This window comes from Phodopus roborovskii, unplaced genomic scaffold (assembly GCF_943737965.1).
Source record: "Phodopus roborovskii unplaced genomic scaffold, PHOROB, whole genome shotgun sequence".
Taxonomy (NCBI): domain Eukaryota; kingdom Metazoa; phylum Chordata; class Mammalia; order Rodentia; family Cricetidae; genus Phodopus; species Phodopus roborovskii.
Window position 1 is genome coordinate 6,512,284 of NW_026126407.1, and position 18,773 is coordinate 6,531,056.

Consider the following 18,773-nt stretch of genomic DNA (forward strand, 5'->3'; position numbering starts at 1 on the left):
AACACTGCCACTTACCAGCTGGGGCCATTTCACTCCTGGTGGCAGGGGGACACATACTGCCCCTTACCAAGGAGGCCCAGCGAGCGGGTGGCACGCTGGCTTCGTGGCCCGCGGGGCTTGCTGCCCATCCGTCACGACACTGTCGGGGCTGCCGCTTTCTGGGGCTCTCCCGCGGCACAAAGGCGCCGGTGAGGGGACGCGCCCTGGAGAGGGGGAGAGGGCCTCCATCGGCTTAAGGACCGGATACGGGGGACCAGGGAACCTGTGGTTAAGGGCTGTGTGAGGACAATCTTGGGACTTGACAGCCATGCCTCCAGAGGTCAGTCCTCCGCTATCCCAGAGTCCCCCGGTTCCCGGAAGTGCCCGGCTCTCCGGAAGTGCCGGGATTGCTGTAGGAGTAGCGGCTTTCTCGAGCGCTGTACCTGGTGGGTTGTAATTCTAGGGTCCTGGTGACAGTGCAGGAGGAAGGTTGGAGCAGGGCGTCGGGGTTGAGCGGCGGGATGATGGAGGAGGAGGAACTGGAGTTCGTGGAGGAGCTGGAGGCCGTGCTACAGCTCACGCCTGAGGTGCAACTAGCCATAGAGCAGGTGAGCGCTCCACCCACTCAGAAGGGAGCTCTGGAGGAGGGCCGGCTCTGGGGGAGGGCGGAACCCACCCTCCTAGGCTTGAAAGGTGACGGCTCGGCGCGCCGAGGGGGTCTGGATTTTGGTGGAGGTGGAAATGGGTTTCTCAGCTCATGGACCGAAAGCGTCCTCTTTAGGCTCAGGTTGCCACACCTGCTGGGTTTGGGCCGAGATGCTGTGCTTTTTGCCAGCGTGAACCTAGGAGAAACCCCGTGACTGGATAATTCAGATTATGGGAGATTGTGAGACCTCGTTCATTTTCCAGACTAGTGCGGTTTTTCCCGTTTCTCAAGTTAAGCCCTTGGAGTGGTTTGGAATTGGCTGCAAGAAACTTTCATTCCGGAAGCAAATGGCGGGGATGGAGTGTGTGTGTGTGGGGTGTCATTCTGGAAAATGGCTCTTGTGCTGGTTTCTGTGCGTGTGTGTGTGTGTGTGTGCGTGTGTGTGTGTGTGTGTGTGTGTGTGTGTGAGAGAGAGAGAGAGAGAGAGAGAGAGAGAGAGAGAGAGAACACTTGGCACAAGCTGACCTTATCTGGTAAGAGGAAGCATCAATAGAGGAATTGCACCCATCGGATTGGCCCATGGGCAAGTTGGCAGGACATTTTCTTGATTATGATGTAGGAATGGCCCAGCCCACTGTGCATGGTACCACCCCTGGGCAGCTGGGTCTAGGCCTTATAGAAAAGCAAGCTGAGCAAGCCACAGAAAGCAAGCCATTAAGCAACGTTCCTTATGGTTTCTGCTTTAATTCCTGCCATGGCTTCGTCTGATGATGCACTGTAATTTGTAAGGCAAATAAACTCATTTCTTCCCGAGTTGCTTTTGGTCATGGTGTGTTATCCCAGCAATGGAAAGGAAACTAAGTCAGACCTTTACCATAATTAAAAGGTTGAGGGGTTCTGTGGGTAAAGGGACTTTGCTACCAAGCCTAATGGCCTGAGCCTGTTCCCCAAGAACCCTCAAGGTAGAGGGAGAGAACTACTTTTGACTGCATATATATGCATGTGTGTCTGTGTGTTCCAGCACACACACATAAATACAGTAAAAATGTTAAAAGGTTGAGAATTTCTGTTAAAAGGTGGAGAATATTCCTGAGTCCTTTCTTCCTAACAAGAAGTTCTCTTGTTGGCCAAGTCTCCTTGTTCAGTATATTAATATTTATGGTAAAGATACTAGAAGTAATTGTTTAAACTCCATATAGGTTTTGTTCTCCATTAAAGGAGGAAGATCTTCCTTAAGGAATTGACATGGGGTTATGATGTAAGAAAAAGCATGTTAGGAGCTAGGGATATGGCTGAGTGCTAAAGCACTTATCTCATGTGCCTAAGGATCTAGGTTCAATCCCCAGTACTAATGGAAAAGAAAAGAAAGGAAGAGTATGCCTCATTTAATGACTGTTGGGAAGTTTACCCAATAACATAAATTAGTATAGGTGGACAATTGGTACTTTTTGTCTGTCTGTCTGTCTTCTTCTTCTCTTTTCTCTGACAGGATTTCTCTGTGTAGCCCTGGCTGTCCTGGAACTTGCTTAGTAGACCCAGCTCAACCATTATTAACCTTGGGTCTGTCACTGTACCCAAATACTGTGCTTATATTGTCCCACTTACAGATTTTCTGTGCATGTTTTTGGGGAGATGCTAGCCTTACTCCTACAAACCACATTTGTTACATCCCAAGGCTGATATCCCATTGGATAAAACTTAGAGTGCTGGGGCCATGCTCCTTCAGTATCTGCTCCCTCCAGCCAGAAAATGCCTACATTCCAGTTGTACTTTAGACTTCTTGGCCTCTGATGGAAGAAACAATACAATCAGTTACTGTCAAAATGTCACATTGTTGTTATTATAATATAATACATTTTCTTTATTTTTTATTTTTATTTTTTTAAGACAGAGTTTCTCTGTGTAGCCCTGGGTGTCCTGGAACTTACTCTATAGACCAGGCTGGCCTGAAACTTAGAGATTCATCTGTCTTGAACTCCTGAGTGTTGGGCTTAAAGGTGTATGTCTCCACCTGGCTACATTTTCTGTTCTCAAGTTTTCAAGCAGACACCGGATGTCAAGATGAATTTAGATCTTTTTCTTATTTTAATAGTTCAAGATCCTAAAAATCCTGCAAGTAGTTGTTCAATAGCATTATTGTAAAGAGTACTAGGTTACTGGTTGATATAATAGAATCACATCTTACCCAGAGGTCAGTTCCAGACACTCCAGCCATGTTTCTCTTGAAAGTCTTTGAACTGCCCATGAGACGCAGTGTCTAAAGGCCTTTTGATATGTCCTGTGTTTCCTCTGCTGGCACTGGAACCAGGCATGCCCTTCATGGGTGTCACTGAAGGAAGTAGCTGAAGTCAAGGGCTGTGGCCTTGTGTGAAATCTGTTAATGTCTGGGATGACATCCAGGGACAGGAAGAGAGGAATGCAGAAACCAGGAGCAGTTAGAGGAAATGGATAATTCACTTATTTCCTCATACCGGGTCACAAAGGCAGGCCCTGATCCCCATCACTCCCTCTGCCCAGGGCATTTAATTAATTGTGTAATCACACATGCATGTGGTGTATTCCCATCGTAGGTATACCATATAGAAGTGAATATGCTAGGGGTTTTTTATTTTTTGTTTTTGGAAACAGGTTTCTCTGTGTAACCTTGGCTATCCTGGAACTTACTCTGTAGACCAGGCTGACCTCAAATTCACAGAGATCTGCCTGCTTCTGCCTCCCAAGCGCTGGGATTAAAGGCATGCACCAGGGAAAATGCTAAACTTTTAAATAAAATACTAAGCTTCAGCTCTGACTGATTTTGCTTCTACTTGCAGTTTTATATCATGGAAACCATAAACTCTCCTACCTTTCATTCTTTTTTATTCTTAAGTCAAAAACTTACTTATTTGCTATTTTGTGTAAATGTGTGAGCCTGAGTGAGTTTATGTGCACCACATACATTTGGGGGTCCTTGAAGGCCAGAAGATGGCATCAGATTCCCTGAAATAAGAGTTAGAGGCAGTTTCAAGGAACTACTGTATGTGTTCTGGAAACTGAACCCAAGTCCTCTGTAAGAACAGCTCGTAGTCTTAACTGCGAGCTATCTCTCTGATTCTTTTTTTGTTTTTGTTTTTTTGAGACGGGGCTTCTTTACTCCTGGCTGCCCTGGAACTGACTGTGTAGACCAGGCTGGCCTTGAACTCACAGTCGTGTTCCACTACCTCCTGACCATGATTCTTTAACCCTTCCCTGAAAATTGCTTTACAGAGTTATATATGTCTTGAGCTGGTAAAACTTAGTACCAAGGGATTACTGATTTTTCTGGTTTTTTGTTTGTTTTTTGATTACTACATTTGTGTGTGTGTGTGTGTGTGCGCGCGCGTGCGCGCGCGCGAGTGTGTGTACATGTATACATGTGCACCACAGAGTGCTTATGGAGGTCAGAGGATAACTTACAGGCATCAAGTTATTTCTTTTTTGTAACGTGAGACCTAAGGACTGAACTCAGGTTGTCAAGCTTGGTGTAAATAATCTTACCTGCTGAGTCTAATCTTGCCAGTCTCTGCCCGCACACACCTTTGTTGGAAACAGTCCTGTGTAGGTCTTGTACTCACTATGCAGCTAAGATTGACCTTGAGTTCTGGATCCTCCACAGTCACTCTGGTACACCTGTATATACACACACACATACATACACACAGCACCTCCCAAACTCTAGGATTACAGGCGTACACCACACCCCAGCCTTTTATAACTCATCCTGTTACCTATTTTTCAAGTTGTGACTTTTGAAGAGACTTAGTTGTATTTCTCAGAGGATAGTTTTCTTTTGTTAACCTGCATGCCAGTTTTCCTTTTTTTTTTTTTTTTTTTTTCCTTCCTTTTCTTTTTTCTTTTTTCTTTTTTTTTTCCCTGAGACAGGGTTTCTCTGTGTATCTCTGTAGACCAGGCTGGCCTCCAACTCACATAGATTCACCTGCCTCTGTCTCCCCAGTGCTGGGATTAAAGTTATGCACCACCACCACCACCACCACCATCCGGCTCAGTTTTCCATTTTTCGATACTATCTGAAGCATAAGGGTTCCTTCGGGGCAAGCTGAGACTGTAGCTTAAGTAGCAGAGGATTACGGAGCACAGATGAGGCTCTGGGGCTTCATCCCCAGCACTACAGCAGTCTTTTCTTGTGTAAGATGTCAGCACTACAAGTGTTAAAGTTATAGATTTACTCTAGTAGGTATTTCATTGTACCCTCATCCCAAAATTTGTTTCTTTTGACATAAAACAACATACATATTACATATATATGTGTATGTATGTATATGCATATATATGTATATATGTGTATATACATATATATATTCTGTCACAGTTTTGGAAGTCCAAAATCTTGAATCAAAAATATTAGCAGGAGTCAGGCATTCTGGCACACTTCTGTAATCCAAGTACTTGGGGGGCTAAGGCAGGAGAACCAGTTTAAGGCCAGCCTGGGCCTTTTAATGAGTTGCAGGGTATCCTGAGCTACATAGTGTGATCATAGTGAGCTGGCTCGTCTTGCTTCTGATTTTTGTCGGCACTGTTTGGTGCTCCTTGACTTCTGTCTTCCCATGGCTTTCTTCTCATATCTCTTTGATTCCTGTTTCCCCGCATCTACTTATTTTCTTGAGAACCCACTATACACGAAACATTATAAAATGAAAAAGTTGGAATTTTTCTGTTTTTGTTTTGTCATCAAGAACCTACTGTCTAAGCTGGACTGTGGTGGGGCTTGCCTTTAATCCCAGCATTTGGGAGGCAGAGGCAAGTGGATCTCTGTGAGTTGGAGGCCAGCCTAGTCTACAGAGTTTCAGAACAGCCAAAGCTACACAGAGAAACCCTATCTCAAGAAAAAGGGGGGGGGGGGAGGCCGGAGAGATGGCTCAGAGGTTAAGGGCACTGGCTGTTCTTCCAGAGGACCTGAGTTCAATTCCCAGCAACCATGTGGTGGCTCACAACCATCTGTAATGAGATCTGGTGCCCTGTTCTGGCCTGCAGGCATATATACAGACAGAACAAGGTATACATAATAAATAAATATTTTTAAAAAAGAACCTACTGTCTAATACAAAGATTAAATTTAGAATCCCCTATTTTTATAATTGTATCCTTTGCTTTAGTATTGTTCTCTCTCTCTCTCTCTTGCTCTCTCTCTCTCACTCTCTCTCTCTGTGTGTGTGTAATGTGATGTGTGGGTGCACATGTCTTAGCATCTATGTGGAGGTCAGAAGACAACTTTGTGAAATTGGATTCTGGGGATCCAACTCAGGGTGTTAGGCTTGCATGACAAGTACCTTTGCCAGAGTCATCTTGCTGGTCCTGTTTCTTCTAATTGGAACAAAAACAAAACCAAAAAAGCCAAAATCGACCTGTATATATCTGTGGTGCCCAACATGATGTTTTAACTAATAACACCATTTTTATGTAGGTATTTCCAAGCCAGGACCCTCTAGATCAAGCTGACTTCAATGCTGTTGAGTATATCAATACTCTGTTCCCAACAGAGCAAGTAAGTATAGAGCTTTAGGTTTCCTTCTTCCCAGTGGCTTGTTGCTTATCCTGTGTGTTGTGACTAGTGTGATAAACAAATGACATTAAATTCAAATCAAATTCCACTGTAACTAACTGGGTCAGTTAGCCAGTTGAATTAGCACAGAGTTCTTTGTTTGCAGAACATATTATTAGAAATTGTACTTTTAGTTTGTGAGAACATATTATTAGAAATGGTACTTTTAGTTTGTGAGTCTCCCTCACCCCTCACCATACTTTGTGTTATAAATTGGGGTCATAACATAGGAGGAAAAGTGGGAGTGAGGCAGGCAGGGTAAATCCCAACTCACAAAGCATCATTTAAAATGTAAAGTTGTCGACATTTTATTTATATTCTCTGTGTGATTTGCCTAGATGGGATTTTCTTACAATAATTCAGAGTTAGAAGCCAGAAAATTGAGGGAAGGCCAGGTAGATTTTGGCCTGCCTACCCACTTTCCCTCCCTCCCCCTCCTCCCCTTCTTCCTCCCTCTTTTCCTCCCCCTCCCTCCCTCTCTATTTCTAGACAGGGTCTGATACAGCCCAGCATGATCTTCACTGTATAGCCAATGTGATCCTCTTGCCTCTGCCTCTGCTGAGATGACAGATGTGTGTCATCATGCCCGACTTTGGGTTTTTCATTTATTCATTAAGCTGATGGATACCTGTCATATGCTGTCAGTCATCCTGGGCACAGGGATACATCCTTGCCACTAATGTGTGTGATCAGAGTAGAAAGGACACTGTTGAATGCTATGAGGGAGACAGGGAAGGAAGAGTACAGTGAAAAGACCAGAGGCTTCTTAGGAAAATTTAAACCCGGGAGCTTTCTGCCAGTTCTTGAAGGGTCATCTTATTCAGTCAGCCAATCAGACTCTCCAGTCACTTCTGAAGTGTATTAAGTACCGGGGACTGTTTTAGAAACTAGAGAGAAATGGTCAACATAGCAGGTTAGTTCTTGGTCTCATGGAGTGCAGCGTAGGAAGGAAGACAAGAAATAAATCAACAAGAAGTGATCCAGTGTGGCTGGTGATCTGCTGGGAGCGTGTGTAGCCATCGATCATGGTGGCATGGACAGAGTCCTTTTAAAAGAGCCCGAAGGGAGGCTCCTTCTGAGGCGTTCCTGTTACACCGAGGCCTCATAACAGAGGAGCCAGGCTTGTGGCAGTCTGTGAAACACTCTTGTAGACAGGGGTAAAGACAGGAACACAGGGAAAGAAGGCCATTCTAAAAGTAGGAGGCAGGGAGACCAGTGAGGAGTGTAGCACAGAAGATCCTCAGAGAAAGCCGAGAGCCTCGTGAGTAGGCTGGGTGGAGAGAACATGACCTGAGGGGCAGCTGCTGAGTGTGTGCTTGAAAAGATGAAGGTAGAGGCGTTTGTAGACAAAATTCATCCATTCATTTCTCAGTGGGGCTAGTGGAGAGAGGCTGATTGCAAGATGGAAGAGTCAGTCACCAGAGATAGGCTTTATGAACTCAGAACTTATAGTCTGCCTTGATAATCTTCATAGCACTTGCATTTAAAGGGAAATTACGGATTTGTAATTATTGCATTGTACACTTGTACCACAACTGTACTGTTAAGATTTTACCATTGATCTGGCATGGATTGCACTAGGCGCTCTAGACATTTAACAGCAATGGATTCTCCACTGTGTTGATGGCCTTGTTCAGTAAGGATAACGAGCAGAGCAATAAGTAAACATGGCAGAACGCTCTGCTGAAGTGTGATATTGGATATGGTGCAAACAGGCTTAAGAATCCAGGAGCTTTCCTGCGGAGTGGCACGTAGGCTACATTAAAGATGTTAAACTTTGGTTGTGGCCTGCTCCACTTGGCAGGTCTTGACACCTTTATTCACTGTTGCAAGGGGGAAGAACGGGTGTCAGTGGTAAACAGGGCCGGGGTAGGGTGTGAGCAGTGTAGGCCATGAGCAGCTCACACGCACCCATCTATCTGTCTGTCTGTCTTATCTATCTCCTTTTTTTTTTCTGATTTGTTTGACAGTTTAGTTTAAAAAAAAATACATTAATTTTTAAAATAAAACTTGAAAAATGTTACATCGTGTGATTGTCTTTTTGGAAGTTTTGTAATTAGCCTTCACTGCTTAACATTTCTGAGAAGGGGAGTTGGGGTTAGCTAGTGATAGAGACTTGGTAACAATTGGCTTAAGAGAGCTTCTTTCTGCTTATCAGGAATGCCAATTTGCTGGGAGGTAGCGACACATACCTTTAGCCCCAGCACTCGTGAGGCAGAGGCAGGAATATCTCTGTGAATTTGAAGCAAGTCTGTTCTACATAGCAAATTTTAGGATAGCCAGGGCTACATAGTAAGACCCCGTCTCAAAAATAACAAAAAGAATGCCAATTCAATCAACTAAACAAACAAACAAACAAAAAACAGCGTTTGAAAGTTACATAAGAAGCTGCCAGGTTTCACTTTTTAGATTTTTAAAAAATTATTTATTTTTTATATTCCAATCACAGTTCCCCCTCCCTCCTCTCCTCCTGCTCCCGCCACTTTCCCCCCACCCACCTCCTATCTGCTCCTCAGAAAGGGTAAGGCCTCCCCTAAGTCTGTCTCCTCATCTTCTTGAGGCAGGACCAAGACCCCCTCCCCCACCTCACCTAGGCTGACAAAGGTGTCTCGCCACGTAGAATGGGCTCCACAAAGTCAGTTTGTGCATTAGAGTTAGGTCTTGGACCCATTCTTTTTAAAGTGAAGCATGTTATTCCTCAGATTCAGTTTATGTCTTGTGTGATCATGTTGCCACATGCATGATAGTATGCAGTGATGTTTCATATAGTAAGTCAGAAAGTACAGAACACAGGCTCAGGTCACACTCTATTTTCTTGGTCCCAGAGTTATACTCAGCTGGCCATCTACCAGCCCAGATTCCCACGGATCTTCATGAAAAAACAGTACAGAGTAGCAGCTTAACTTGTCAATTCTTTAACTTTTTTTAACCATAGTCCCACAAAAAATAATTTAGATTGATTTAAAGATGTCTAGATATGAAGGTTTAGTGGCATTGTAAGTGAGGCAATGAGGCAGTACTTCTCTTGAATGGTTTGCATGTCTGTGGATGCTGAGAGAGGGGTCCACAAGTCCTCAAATGTCTCTCTTCATCACATCTGGAGGGATCTCAGCTTTTGGTACTTAACAGGGTTCCCTACATGCTGCGGAGGAGCCAGATGTACTAATACTGGTCTGGAAGACATTTTTAGCTTCTCATTTATGATGTTATTGGAGTTTTGAGAAGAGGTGCTGTAATATTTATGAAAATGAGTGTAGTCCTAGCACTTGAGGATTGCTTGAGTCTGGGAGTTCAAGACCAGCCTGGACAATCTAGCAAGACTATTAGCTCAAAAGAACAAAAAGCTGGAGATAATAGCTCAGTAATAGAGTATCTGTCTAGTATTTATGAGGCTAGAGGTTAAAGATCTTTTTTAAAAAAATATTTTTTTATGTATTTTATGTGTGAGTGCTCTGTCTGCATGTATGCCTTTATGCCAAAAGAGGGCATCAGACCCCATCATAGATGGTTGTGAGCTGCCTGTGTGGGTGCTGGGAATTGAACTCAGGACCTCTGGAAGAGCAGCAAGTGCTCTTAACCATTGAGTCATCTCTCTGGCCCCAAGTTTCAAGTTCTAATGCTGGAAAAAAGAAAAGAATATGTATAATCAAGAAATTTGGGAGCAGACAAAAAAACTTAGCTGGGTGCGGTGTCATTTGTAGTCCCAATACTTGGAGGCAAAGGGATCAGGAGTTCAAAACCTAGTGTGGATACTTAGAGAGTATAAAACCATCATGCCGTACTTGAGACTCTCATATTAACCCAAATAAGGTGCTGTAGAGATGGCTCAGCTGTTAAGAGCACTGCTCTTGTAGAGGACCCAGGTTCAATTCCCAGCACCTACACAGTCATCTGAAATGCCAGTTTCAAACATCCCAGTGTCCTCCGACAGCCTTCAGGCACCATACCTCTGGTGCACGTACATGCATGCAGACACTCACACACATAAAATAAATAAACCAAATAACTAAATAAACTTTTTTGACTTTTTATTTTGACTTTTATCTGTGGTATACACCTGTAACCTTACTGTAGGAAGGAAGGCCATGAATTTAAGGGAAGCCTTGTCTGATGGCAAAAATCATGTCTATAAAAGAATTACAAAAAAAAAAAAAATAAAAAGAATTTTTAAAGATGCTCTGAGTCCTTATTATCAAGAAGAAGAAAACAAGAAAGAGAAAACAAACAAAACCCAGGTGGCAAATTACCGTAGTCTGTTTCCTAAAAAAGCATCTGTTTTCACAGAAAGAAGAGTAGGATGAAATACTCACTGCACTTACACCTTTCTGAGGGAAGGGTTATTTCACTGAATTATTAAAATGAAGGAAATGCTTTTCAATAATTGGAACATTTAGCAGTACACACCCCCCCCCCATGATAGTCAAACCAGATGAGTGATTATCAAAGACATGTACCACTTCCAATGATGTGTTTAGTCACTGGATTCCTACAGGCCATACCTCCAACTCCAGGGAAGACTCCCCCACATCATAGTCAGCACTGAACTGTGGGGTATGGCAGCTCCATCACACAGGTGGAAAGGAAGGTCAACCACCCGTGCTGCAGGGTTTGGAGGTATAGATCAGTGATAGAACATGTGGCCTAGCAAGCACCAGGCCCCAACAACTAAAATAAGCCCAAAAGTATGAATATCAATATCTGTCTGTCCTTCTGTCTGTCCATCCACCCATCCATCTATCCATTCATTCATCTACCCACCCATTCATCCATGCCTCCTTCCCAATATATAGCATATAACATATAATATATATATGTATATGTATATATGAGCAGTGACTATATTCAGAAATATCTCCACAACCTTAGACAAAAATCTGTCCTAAATTTTAACCCAGAGGAGGATGATAGGGTATACCTCATATGGCTCAGGGGGTTAAGGAAAAGAATTTCTGTGAAGTGACCACACTAAATGTTAGCACTCTCTCCCTCATGCTTGTCCAATAGGAAAGCTGTAATCTATCAGCTAATGAAGTGTGGCCTATTTTTGAGAGTGGGAGAGAGAGTGTGAATTAGGGATTAAATCTAGGGCTTCACGCATGTTAGGCAAGTGCTCTACCACTGAGCTATGTACTGAGTCCTTTTTCTGTTCTTTTGATAACCTTATTCTTGCACTGCCAGGTCTTCGTTGTCTCCTAACCTGCCTGTCCAATGTCTCTAGGGGTGGCAGAAGGGCCATCAGATACATATGCCCTCATGACCTAATTTTTTTCTGTTAATGGGCCTTGTCTACAGGTCTTTGCTATTTTATGTGTTCTTGTGTGAATGTGTGTGTGCAGGCTTATTTGTGCCATGGTGTGCTCTTGGAGGTCAGAGGACAGCTTTTGGAGGTAGTTCTCTCCATCCACTGTAAGGTCTGGGAACCAAACTTGTCAGGTTACACAGCAAGTTCTTTTACCTGCTGAGCCATCTCACCAGCCATCTCTGGTTTTTAAAATGCAGTTGCATATCTGCATAATTATTTTGGATGATTCTTAGAAAACAGTGTTGTGCTTTAACTAAGACCTTCCAGTCTCAGGATTATCAGATTCAAGAAATGTCTACTGGCACAGTCAGTATTGACTGGTGTGGAATGGCTGAATAGAAAGGTGTGGTGCAGTCAACCCTTGATGTGTTTTTCACTCAGACTGTCTGAGAAGGTAAACCAGAAGCTGGCTTGGGTCCGTGGCCTCTGCTAAAAAGAAGCTGCAGTCAGGTAGCATAGGGCAAGCAGAGCCTGCATTTCACTGCACACTCTTACTGTCCAGATTTTTGGTCATGCATATGTTTTAACAATTCTAAATACCTTATAACTATTTTATATTTGTAATTAAAAGTCTTGTAATGTATAGTTATATGCTATATACATAATTATACATAAATCATATTATTTTTAATAGTGTCCCTGATTTAGAAAGGTGTGATGACAAATTCTTGACTGTCTTTGTCCAGATTTCTCAAATGCTAGTTTACAAGAAAATTGTTACTTTTATTTTATGTATATATGAGTGTTATGCCTCCGCGTTAAGTTCACCACATGTGTCAGTGCCCACAGAGCCCAGAAGACAGTGTTGGAAGAGGGTGTGAGATCCCCTGGAACTAGAGCACCCGTATGGATGCTGGGAACCAAATTGGGGTCCTCTGCTAGAGTAGCAAGTACTCTTAATCACAAAGACATCTCTTCAGCCTCTGAATAATAACATTAAAAATTTTATTGTTGTTGTTTTTTTTTTTTTTGTTTTGTTTTTTCTTTTCTTTTCTTTCTTTCTTTTTTTTTTTTTTTTTTTTTTTTGTTTTTTTTTTTTTGAGAGAGAGTTTCTCTGTAATAGCCCTGGTTGTCCTGGAACAGGATTTATAGACCAGGATGGCCTCTAACTCACAGAGATCTTTCTGTCTCTGCCTTCCAAGTGCTGTACCACCACAACCAGTTTTTTTTAAAAAGAAAATTCTTTTAAAGATTTATTTATGATGTGTAGTATTCTGTCTGCACGTATGCCTGAAGGCCAGAAGAGGGAGCCAAATTTCATTACTGATGGTTGTGAGCCACCATGTGAATGCTGGAAATTGAATTCAGGATCTCTGGAAGAACAGCTGTGCTCTTAACCACTGAGCCATCTCTCTAGCCCACAGCCAGGTTTTAAGACATTTTAAAAAAATGTGTGTGTGTGTGTGTGTGTGTGTGTGTGAGAGAGAGAGAGAGAGAGAGAGAGAGAGAGAGAGAGAGAGAGAATATGAGAGAGAGAATATGAGAGAGAGACAGGGAGAGAGAGGGAGTGAGTATACACATGGCCTGGTGAGAAGGCTCAATAGGTAAAGGCATCTGCTGCTAAGTCTAAGGGCCTGAGTTTGATCCTGGGAACCCATATTACAGAAGAGAACAGACTCTTACAAGCTGTCTTTTGAGCTTTACACTCAAGCCGTGGTACTTAAGACACACACACACACACACACACACACACACACACACACACAAATAAATGAAACATAACAAAAATTGAATTTCATATTTATGTGTATATGTGTGTATCTGTGTGTATCTATGAGTGACTGGGCACCTGCAGGGGCTAGAAGAATCTGTTAGAGTCCCTTGAGCTGGATTTATAGGCAATTATGGTTCTGGGAACTGAATTCAGGTCCTCTGGAAGAACAAGTACATTAACTGCTGAGCCAGCTCTCTAGCCGCCCCCCCCCCACACACACATGTAAAGAATATATCCAGCCATTTCTTAAATTTGATAATCCTTAGACAGGAAGGTCTTGTTTATACCACAGCTTTGTTTTCTAAGAATCACCCAAAATAACTATGGAGATGTATAACTGCATTTTTAAAACATATTACAAAGAGTGTATATATACACCTTTAATCCCTGTAGTCAGGGGGGAGAGACAGGTGGATCTCTGTGAGTTCAAGGTCAGCCTGGTCTGCAGAGTGAGTTCCAGGATAATCAGGATTATACAGTGAGTCTGTCTCAAAACAGGAAACACACACATACACACACACACAATCAGCATTGCTGTTGTTTTAATTGTGGGTTCCAGCAGAGTTAGTAGCCAGGAACTATTACTCCCATATTCCTAGAAACTCAGAGAGGTTGAAGAGCTGTCTGTCCTCCAGCGAGTTGGCAGTGGCAGAGGTGGTCCAGACACAAGGTCCTGGACAATTCATCTCTGTTCCTACATAGATGGTGATTTAAATCACACCCAGTCCATTTTGAAGGGACTAACCTAACAGCCTAGAACTAATTTCACCCCAGTTAAATTGGATTTCTCCGTTAAAGTCACTAATCTTTTCTGAATTTCACCTTGTCTTTGGCTGACTGCTCTTGGATTTCTGAAAATTCAGAGTAAACCTTGGCTTAAAAGGAGAGTTGTGAATAGGCTGCTGTGGCACCTCAGGTCTGTTCCTGGAAGGTTTCTGGCTTCCTCCTGTCAGCAGAGAGTCAGAAGCAATTTATAAGCATATTTCCTCCTGAGAAAAAGTTTCTGTTGGGGAAGAGGAGAGGGGAACTAGAAAACTACCATTCTTTCCATCTTCCACCAGGGGGCACCATTTCACCACATTTTCTCTTTAGGTTCCTTTGTTTTTCCATTCTGTGACAGTCATTATAGATGAATTAAAACGTAGGCAAACACGTAGGCAAAAAGAAAAAACATTGAAATTATTCTTTTCCTCAAGCTACTAATCCAGATTTTCTATATTTCAGCCACTGGCCTGTTACAATGTATGGTCTTGCAGACATTTTCCTGTCTACATTCATAAAAGTAACTTCATTTGCTTAGTGAAGGGTAACATTATAGAGAGGAACTCACCCTATGGACCAGGCTGGCCTCAAGTTCACTGACTGATTGATCTATCTCTGCTTTGAGTGCTGGGATTAAAGGTGTGTGCCACCATGCCAGGCTGTATTTTTCTTCTGTTCTTTGAGAAAGGGTCTCACTAAGTACACTGGCCTCAAACTCGTGATCCTCCTCCCTCAAACTCCTGAGTGCTGGGATTACAGGTGTGCACCATTATGCTTAGCTTTAGCAAACAAATATTAAGTGAGTAGCTTGATGAATTTTCCCGTTGAAGGGCACTATCATTCCAGTAGGACCTTGAGAGCTAGTACCATGTCCTCAGAGGGTCTCTTGGCTTTCTACAGTCACTGCCTTCTTCAGAGAGCCATTATTCTGGCTTCTAAGGTGAGAAGTAATTTCATCTGTTCTGGAGCCACGGTGGTGGGGTTGTGCAGCATACCCTTGTTCCCAGCTCTCCCCAGCAGTGGTGTGAGTGAGAAACAGGCATTTTCGTAAAATTCTAGTCATTCCTCCCATTTCCTTGCTGCAGTTTATTTTATGTTTTTGTCAGTATTTTTTTTTCTTTTTGAAACAGGGTCTTACATTGTAGTTCTGGCCAGCCTTCACTCACCTGGCCCTGCCTCCTGGTGCTGGAACTAAAAGAATGTACCACTATACCAGGCCACAACCTTATTATTGTTAGCAAACTTTGCATAAAGGCCCAGATAGTCTTTCAGTGTCTGTCCCAACTTCCCAGCTCTACCACTGTAGTATACAAGCAGCCATAGACATGTGGAAGTTGACTAAGGTGGCTGTGTTCCAACAGCCCTTCAAAAGAGAATAGGCATATTTGTCAACTACTGCTTAGTTTGAAAAAGAATCAGGCTGGGAAGATGGCTCAGCACTCACTGCTGGGGACCGAGTTTGGATGCCTAGAACTCATGTAGACACTGGGCACAGTGGCGTTCCTATAGTCTCAGCACTCAGCACTCAGAAGGTAGAGACAGGGGGTCTCCAGAGCAAGCTGGCAGGGAAGATTAGGTGAATCGGTGGTGAGCTCTGGGTCCAGTGAGAGACCCTGCATCAGTACATAAGGTGGAGAGTAATTGAGGAAGACTGCTGATGTCAACCTCTGACCCATGCACATATGTGTGCTCACAGGGTATGCAAACATGCATGCATACACACACATCCATATGTGTACCATATGCACATATACACAAAGCCAAAAACACTTTTTAAAAAAGATGATTTGTACAAGAATTAAGTATAGTATCAAGATTAAACTAATTGAGATATCATCATTTCCCTGTGAAAGAGAATTCCAGAAAGTGAACTAACAACCAGCACTCTTTTTTTTTTTTTCCTTCATTGTAGTCTCTGGCAAACATAGATGATGTCGTGAACAAAATTAGACTGAAAATAAGGTAAGTAACACCATATGATTGTTATTGAAAAACATTGATTTACTCATATCTGAATCACATTTTTTGATTAAAGTACTAAAATCTCAAATTTAGAAATAATTCTTTCTCGTGGGTTTTCATGTAAACTCTATGGCAGGGAGCTGAATTCTGTGACCAGTGTTTAACTGTCCATGCAAAATGAAGGGAGCTGGAATAGACTCTGTTAAAAACAAGTTATCAGACAGGCTTTGGTGGTGTACATCTTCAATCTCAGCACTCAAGAGTTCCGAGGTAGCCTGTTTTATATAGTGAGGTAACAGCCAGCCAGGACTTACAGTGAGACCCTGACTGCAAACCCAGCATACATGAAGCTCTGGATTCAGTCCTAAGCATGGCATAAACCAATAAACCAGGTGTGGGTACACACACCTGTAGTCTTAGTGTATGGGAGCTACAGGCGAGATGATCAGAAATTCAAGGTCATCCTTGGCTACATGGTGAGTTTGAGACCTACCTAGGATACATGAGACCCTGTCAAAAAATAAAGAAAAGAAAGAGGAGGAGAAAAAGTAACTCTCAAAGGAGACAAAAACTTTTCTATATTTAATGGTCTTATTTTTTTAGTAGGCTTACCTTTTGTAATACCAAGACTCAGAAATGGAGAGGGGTTATACCTGTTGGTTACCTATAACAATGATATTGGATCTGCTGGTTGGTTTAGATGAGGCCCAGAATTAAAGACTTTAGTTAACCCAGGGCCTGATCATCTATGTTATCAGTTATGTCCTGCCTAGTGGCCTTGTTCTGGCTTATCTAGGTTTATAAATTTGGTAACTAATAGGCACTAAATAAGTGTGTTTTCATTATATAAGTAGTTTGATTTCGTTGCCTCAAATGTATTTTGGAGATTTTGTGTGCATTTGTTTCTTCTTTTTTTTTTTTTTAGACAGGGTTTTTCTATGTAGTTCCTGACTGTTCTGGGACTAGCTATGTAGACCAGGCTGGCCTTGAACTCAGAGATCTGCCTGCTTCTGTCCCCCAAGTGCTGGGATTAAAGATGTGCACCACTGTGTCTAGCTTGTTATTGTTTGAGTTTTGATGAGAAAACTCACTTTAAAGGTGGAAAAATGTGCCAGGCGTTGGTGGCACACGCCTTTAGTCCAAGCACTCGGGAGGCAGAGGCAGGCAGATCTTTGTGAGTTCGAGGCCAGTCTGTTCTACAGAGCTAGTTCCAGAACAGCTAGGGCTGTTACAAGAGACCCTGTCTCAGGGGAAAAAAAGAAAAAGAAAAAGAAATTTTAAAAAAATATGGAAAACATTCATTTGAGTCTAGAAGATGAGTTTTTTTTTTTTTTTTTTTTTTTTGGTTTTTTTGTTTTGTTTTGTTTTCTGAACATTCTTTAGGTCTTTCAGTAAAAGGCACTGCTCCATAAAGGTATTGTTCCAATGGTGCCTTTGTAAGCACAAAGGTGAGCTAGAGGGAAGGCTCAGGGATTAAGATTACTTGTTGCTCTTGCAGAGGACCCAGGTTCAGTTCCCAGCACCTACACTGCTGCTCACAACCATCTGTTACTCTAGTCCCAAGGGATCTGACACCCTCTTCTGACCTCTGTAGGCACTCAGCATGCCTGTGGTATACATACATACCTACATACATACAGGCAAAACATTCACGCACATAAAATAATAAAACGAGTAAGTCTTTAAAAAACCTGCTTGTTGCTTTGTTGGCTTCAGCTATAATGATTCTAGCGGAGACCTCAAAGTTGCCAGAGTTTATATAGAAGGGAGAGACATCCTGGCGCTCCAGAGAGCCTGGTCAGCTAGCTATTTCCTGCATTCTTGCTACCATACCTTAAATAGATTCTTCAAGTGCAAAATGAAGCTGGCTGATAGAAAGCCCTCTGGCAGAGGCGCCATGCAGTTGCTGTTGCTGAGCCTCTGGGAAAAGACATCCCGGAAGCCGTAGATCTGCCTCTGACAGGTTGCTCTATCATGGCACAAAGAGTAAGTGTTGATTTTGCAAATCACACTGGCTCCTTGACCCTTGTAAGGTCACCAAAGTAGGGATTTTGCAGTTGCTAATTTGAATTTAATGGCTTATTTCTGTAAAACATCTGTAACTTTGTCATTGCTGATTTATTCTGTGAAAAACATTTACAGTTTTATTGCTCCTTTCAGCCAGCTTATGAATATTATTAACTCTCACCAGTTTTTAAACAAAAGTAACCCTAAATCTGCACTGGTGGCGACTTCTTGTGTTCCTGCCGCTCCTTGGTCTAAGGGTTCATTCTTCATAGCTTATGCTCCTGTGGTTTTCTGCATTAAATGGGTGCAGTTCACAGAAGTTGATGAGTGAGTTACTGATAGTCTGTTTCTTTTGGTCTACCCAGAGTGCATTTATTTGAATGACTTGTGTCCTATCTTTTTTTTTTTTTTTTTTGTTCCTTTGGCCAGGAGACTGGATGACAACATCCGGACTGTCGTAAGAGGTCAAACAAACGTGGGGCAGGATGGAAGGCAAGTAAGTGACGCATCCCTCCACATTAGTTACCATCCCGTAATTTTATAAGGATCAAAACCCCAAGTGATCAAAGTGTTGACCAGTTCTTTGCACTTTACTAGTCTGTTCCATAAGCAGCAGGAAGCATGACTGACCTGCCCCACCATGTCAGGGCAGTATCTCCAGGCCAGCCATGAGCTCTCACTCAGTGTCCTCCAGACCCAGCTCATGTATTAATGCACAGCTCACCCAGGGCCAGCAACTTGCAGAGTCCCAGTTTTTCACCATCTCAGACACGTCCTGTGTACCGTGCCTGACTCAAGTCCCTGCTTGTATCTGTCAGCTTGG

At 42.8% G+C, this 18,773-nt stretch overlaps 1 protein-coding gene across 2 annotated transcripts in view; it reads left to right on the forward strand.

Moving 5' to 3' along the window:
* The first annotated feature begins 357 nt into the window (after positions 1-357).
* Positions 358-18,773, forward strand: part of Vps53 (VPS53 subunit of GARP complex) — a 127,812-nt gene continuing 109,396 nt past the window's right edge. The window contains exons 1-4 of one of the 2 annotated variants that reach the window (XR_007834245.1): positions 358-587; positions 6,066-6,146; positions 15,894-15,943; positions 18,380-18,446. Coding sequence is in view for 1 of the 2 variants with exons in the window: in XM_051179978.1 (XP_051035935.1) it covers positions 501-587; positions 6,066-6,146; positions 15,894-15,943; positions 18,380-18,446 (285 nt within the window). In the remaining variant the exon portion in view is untranslated. The remainder of the gene's footprint in view (positions 588-6,065; positions 6,147-15,893; positions 15,944-18,379; positions 18,447-18,773) is intronic. The other variant, XM_051179978.1, reaches the window with a different exon arrangement.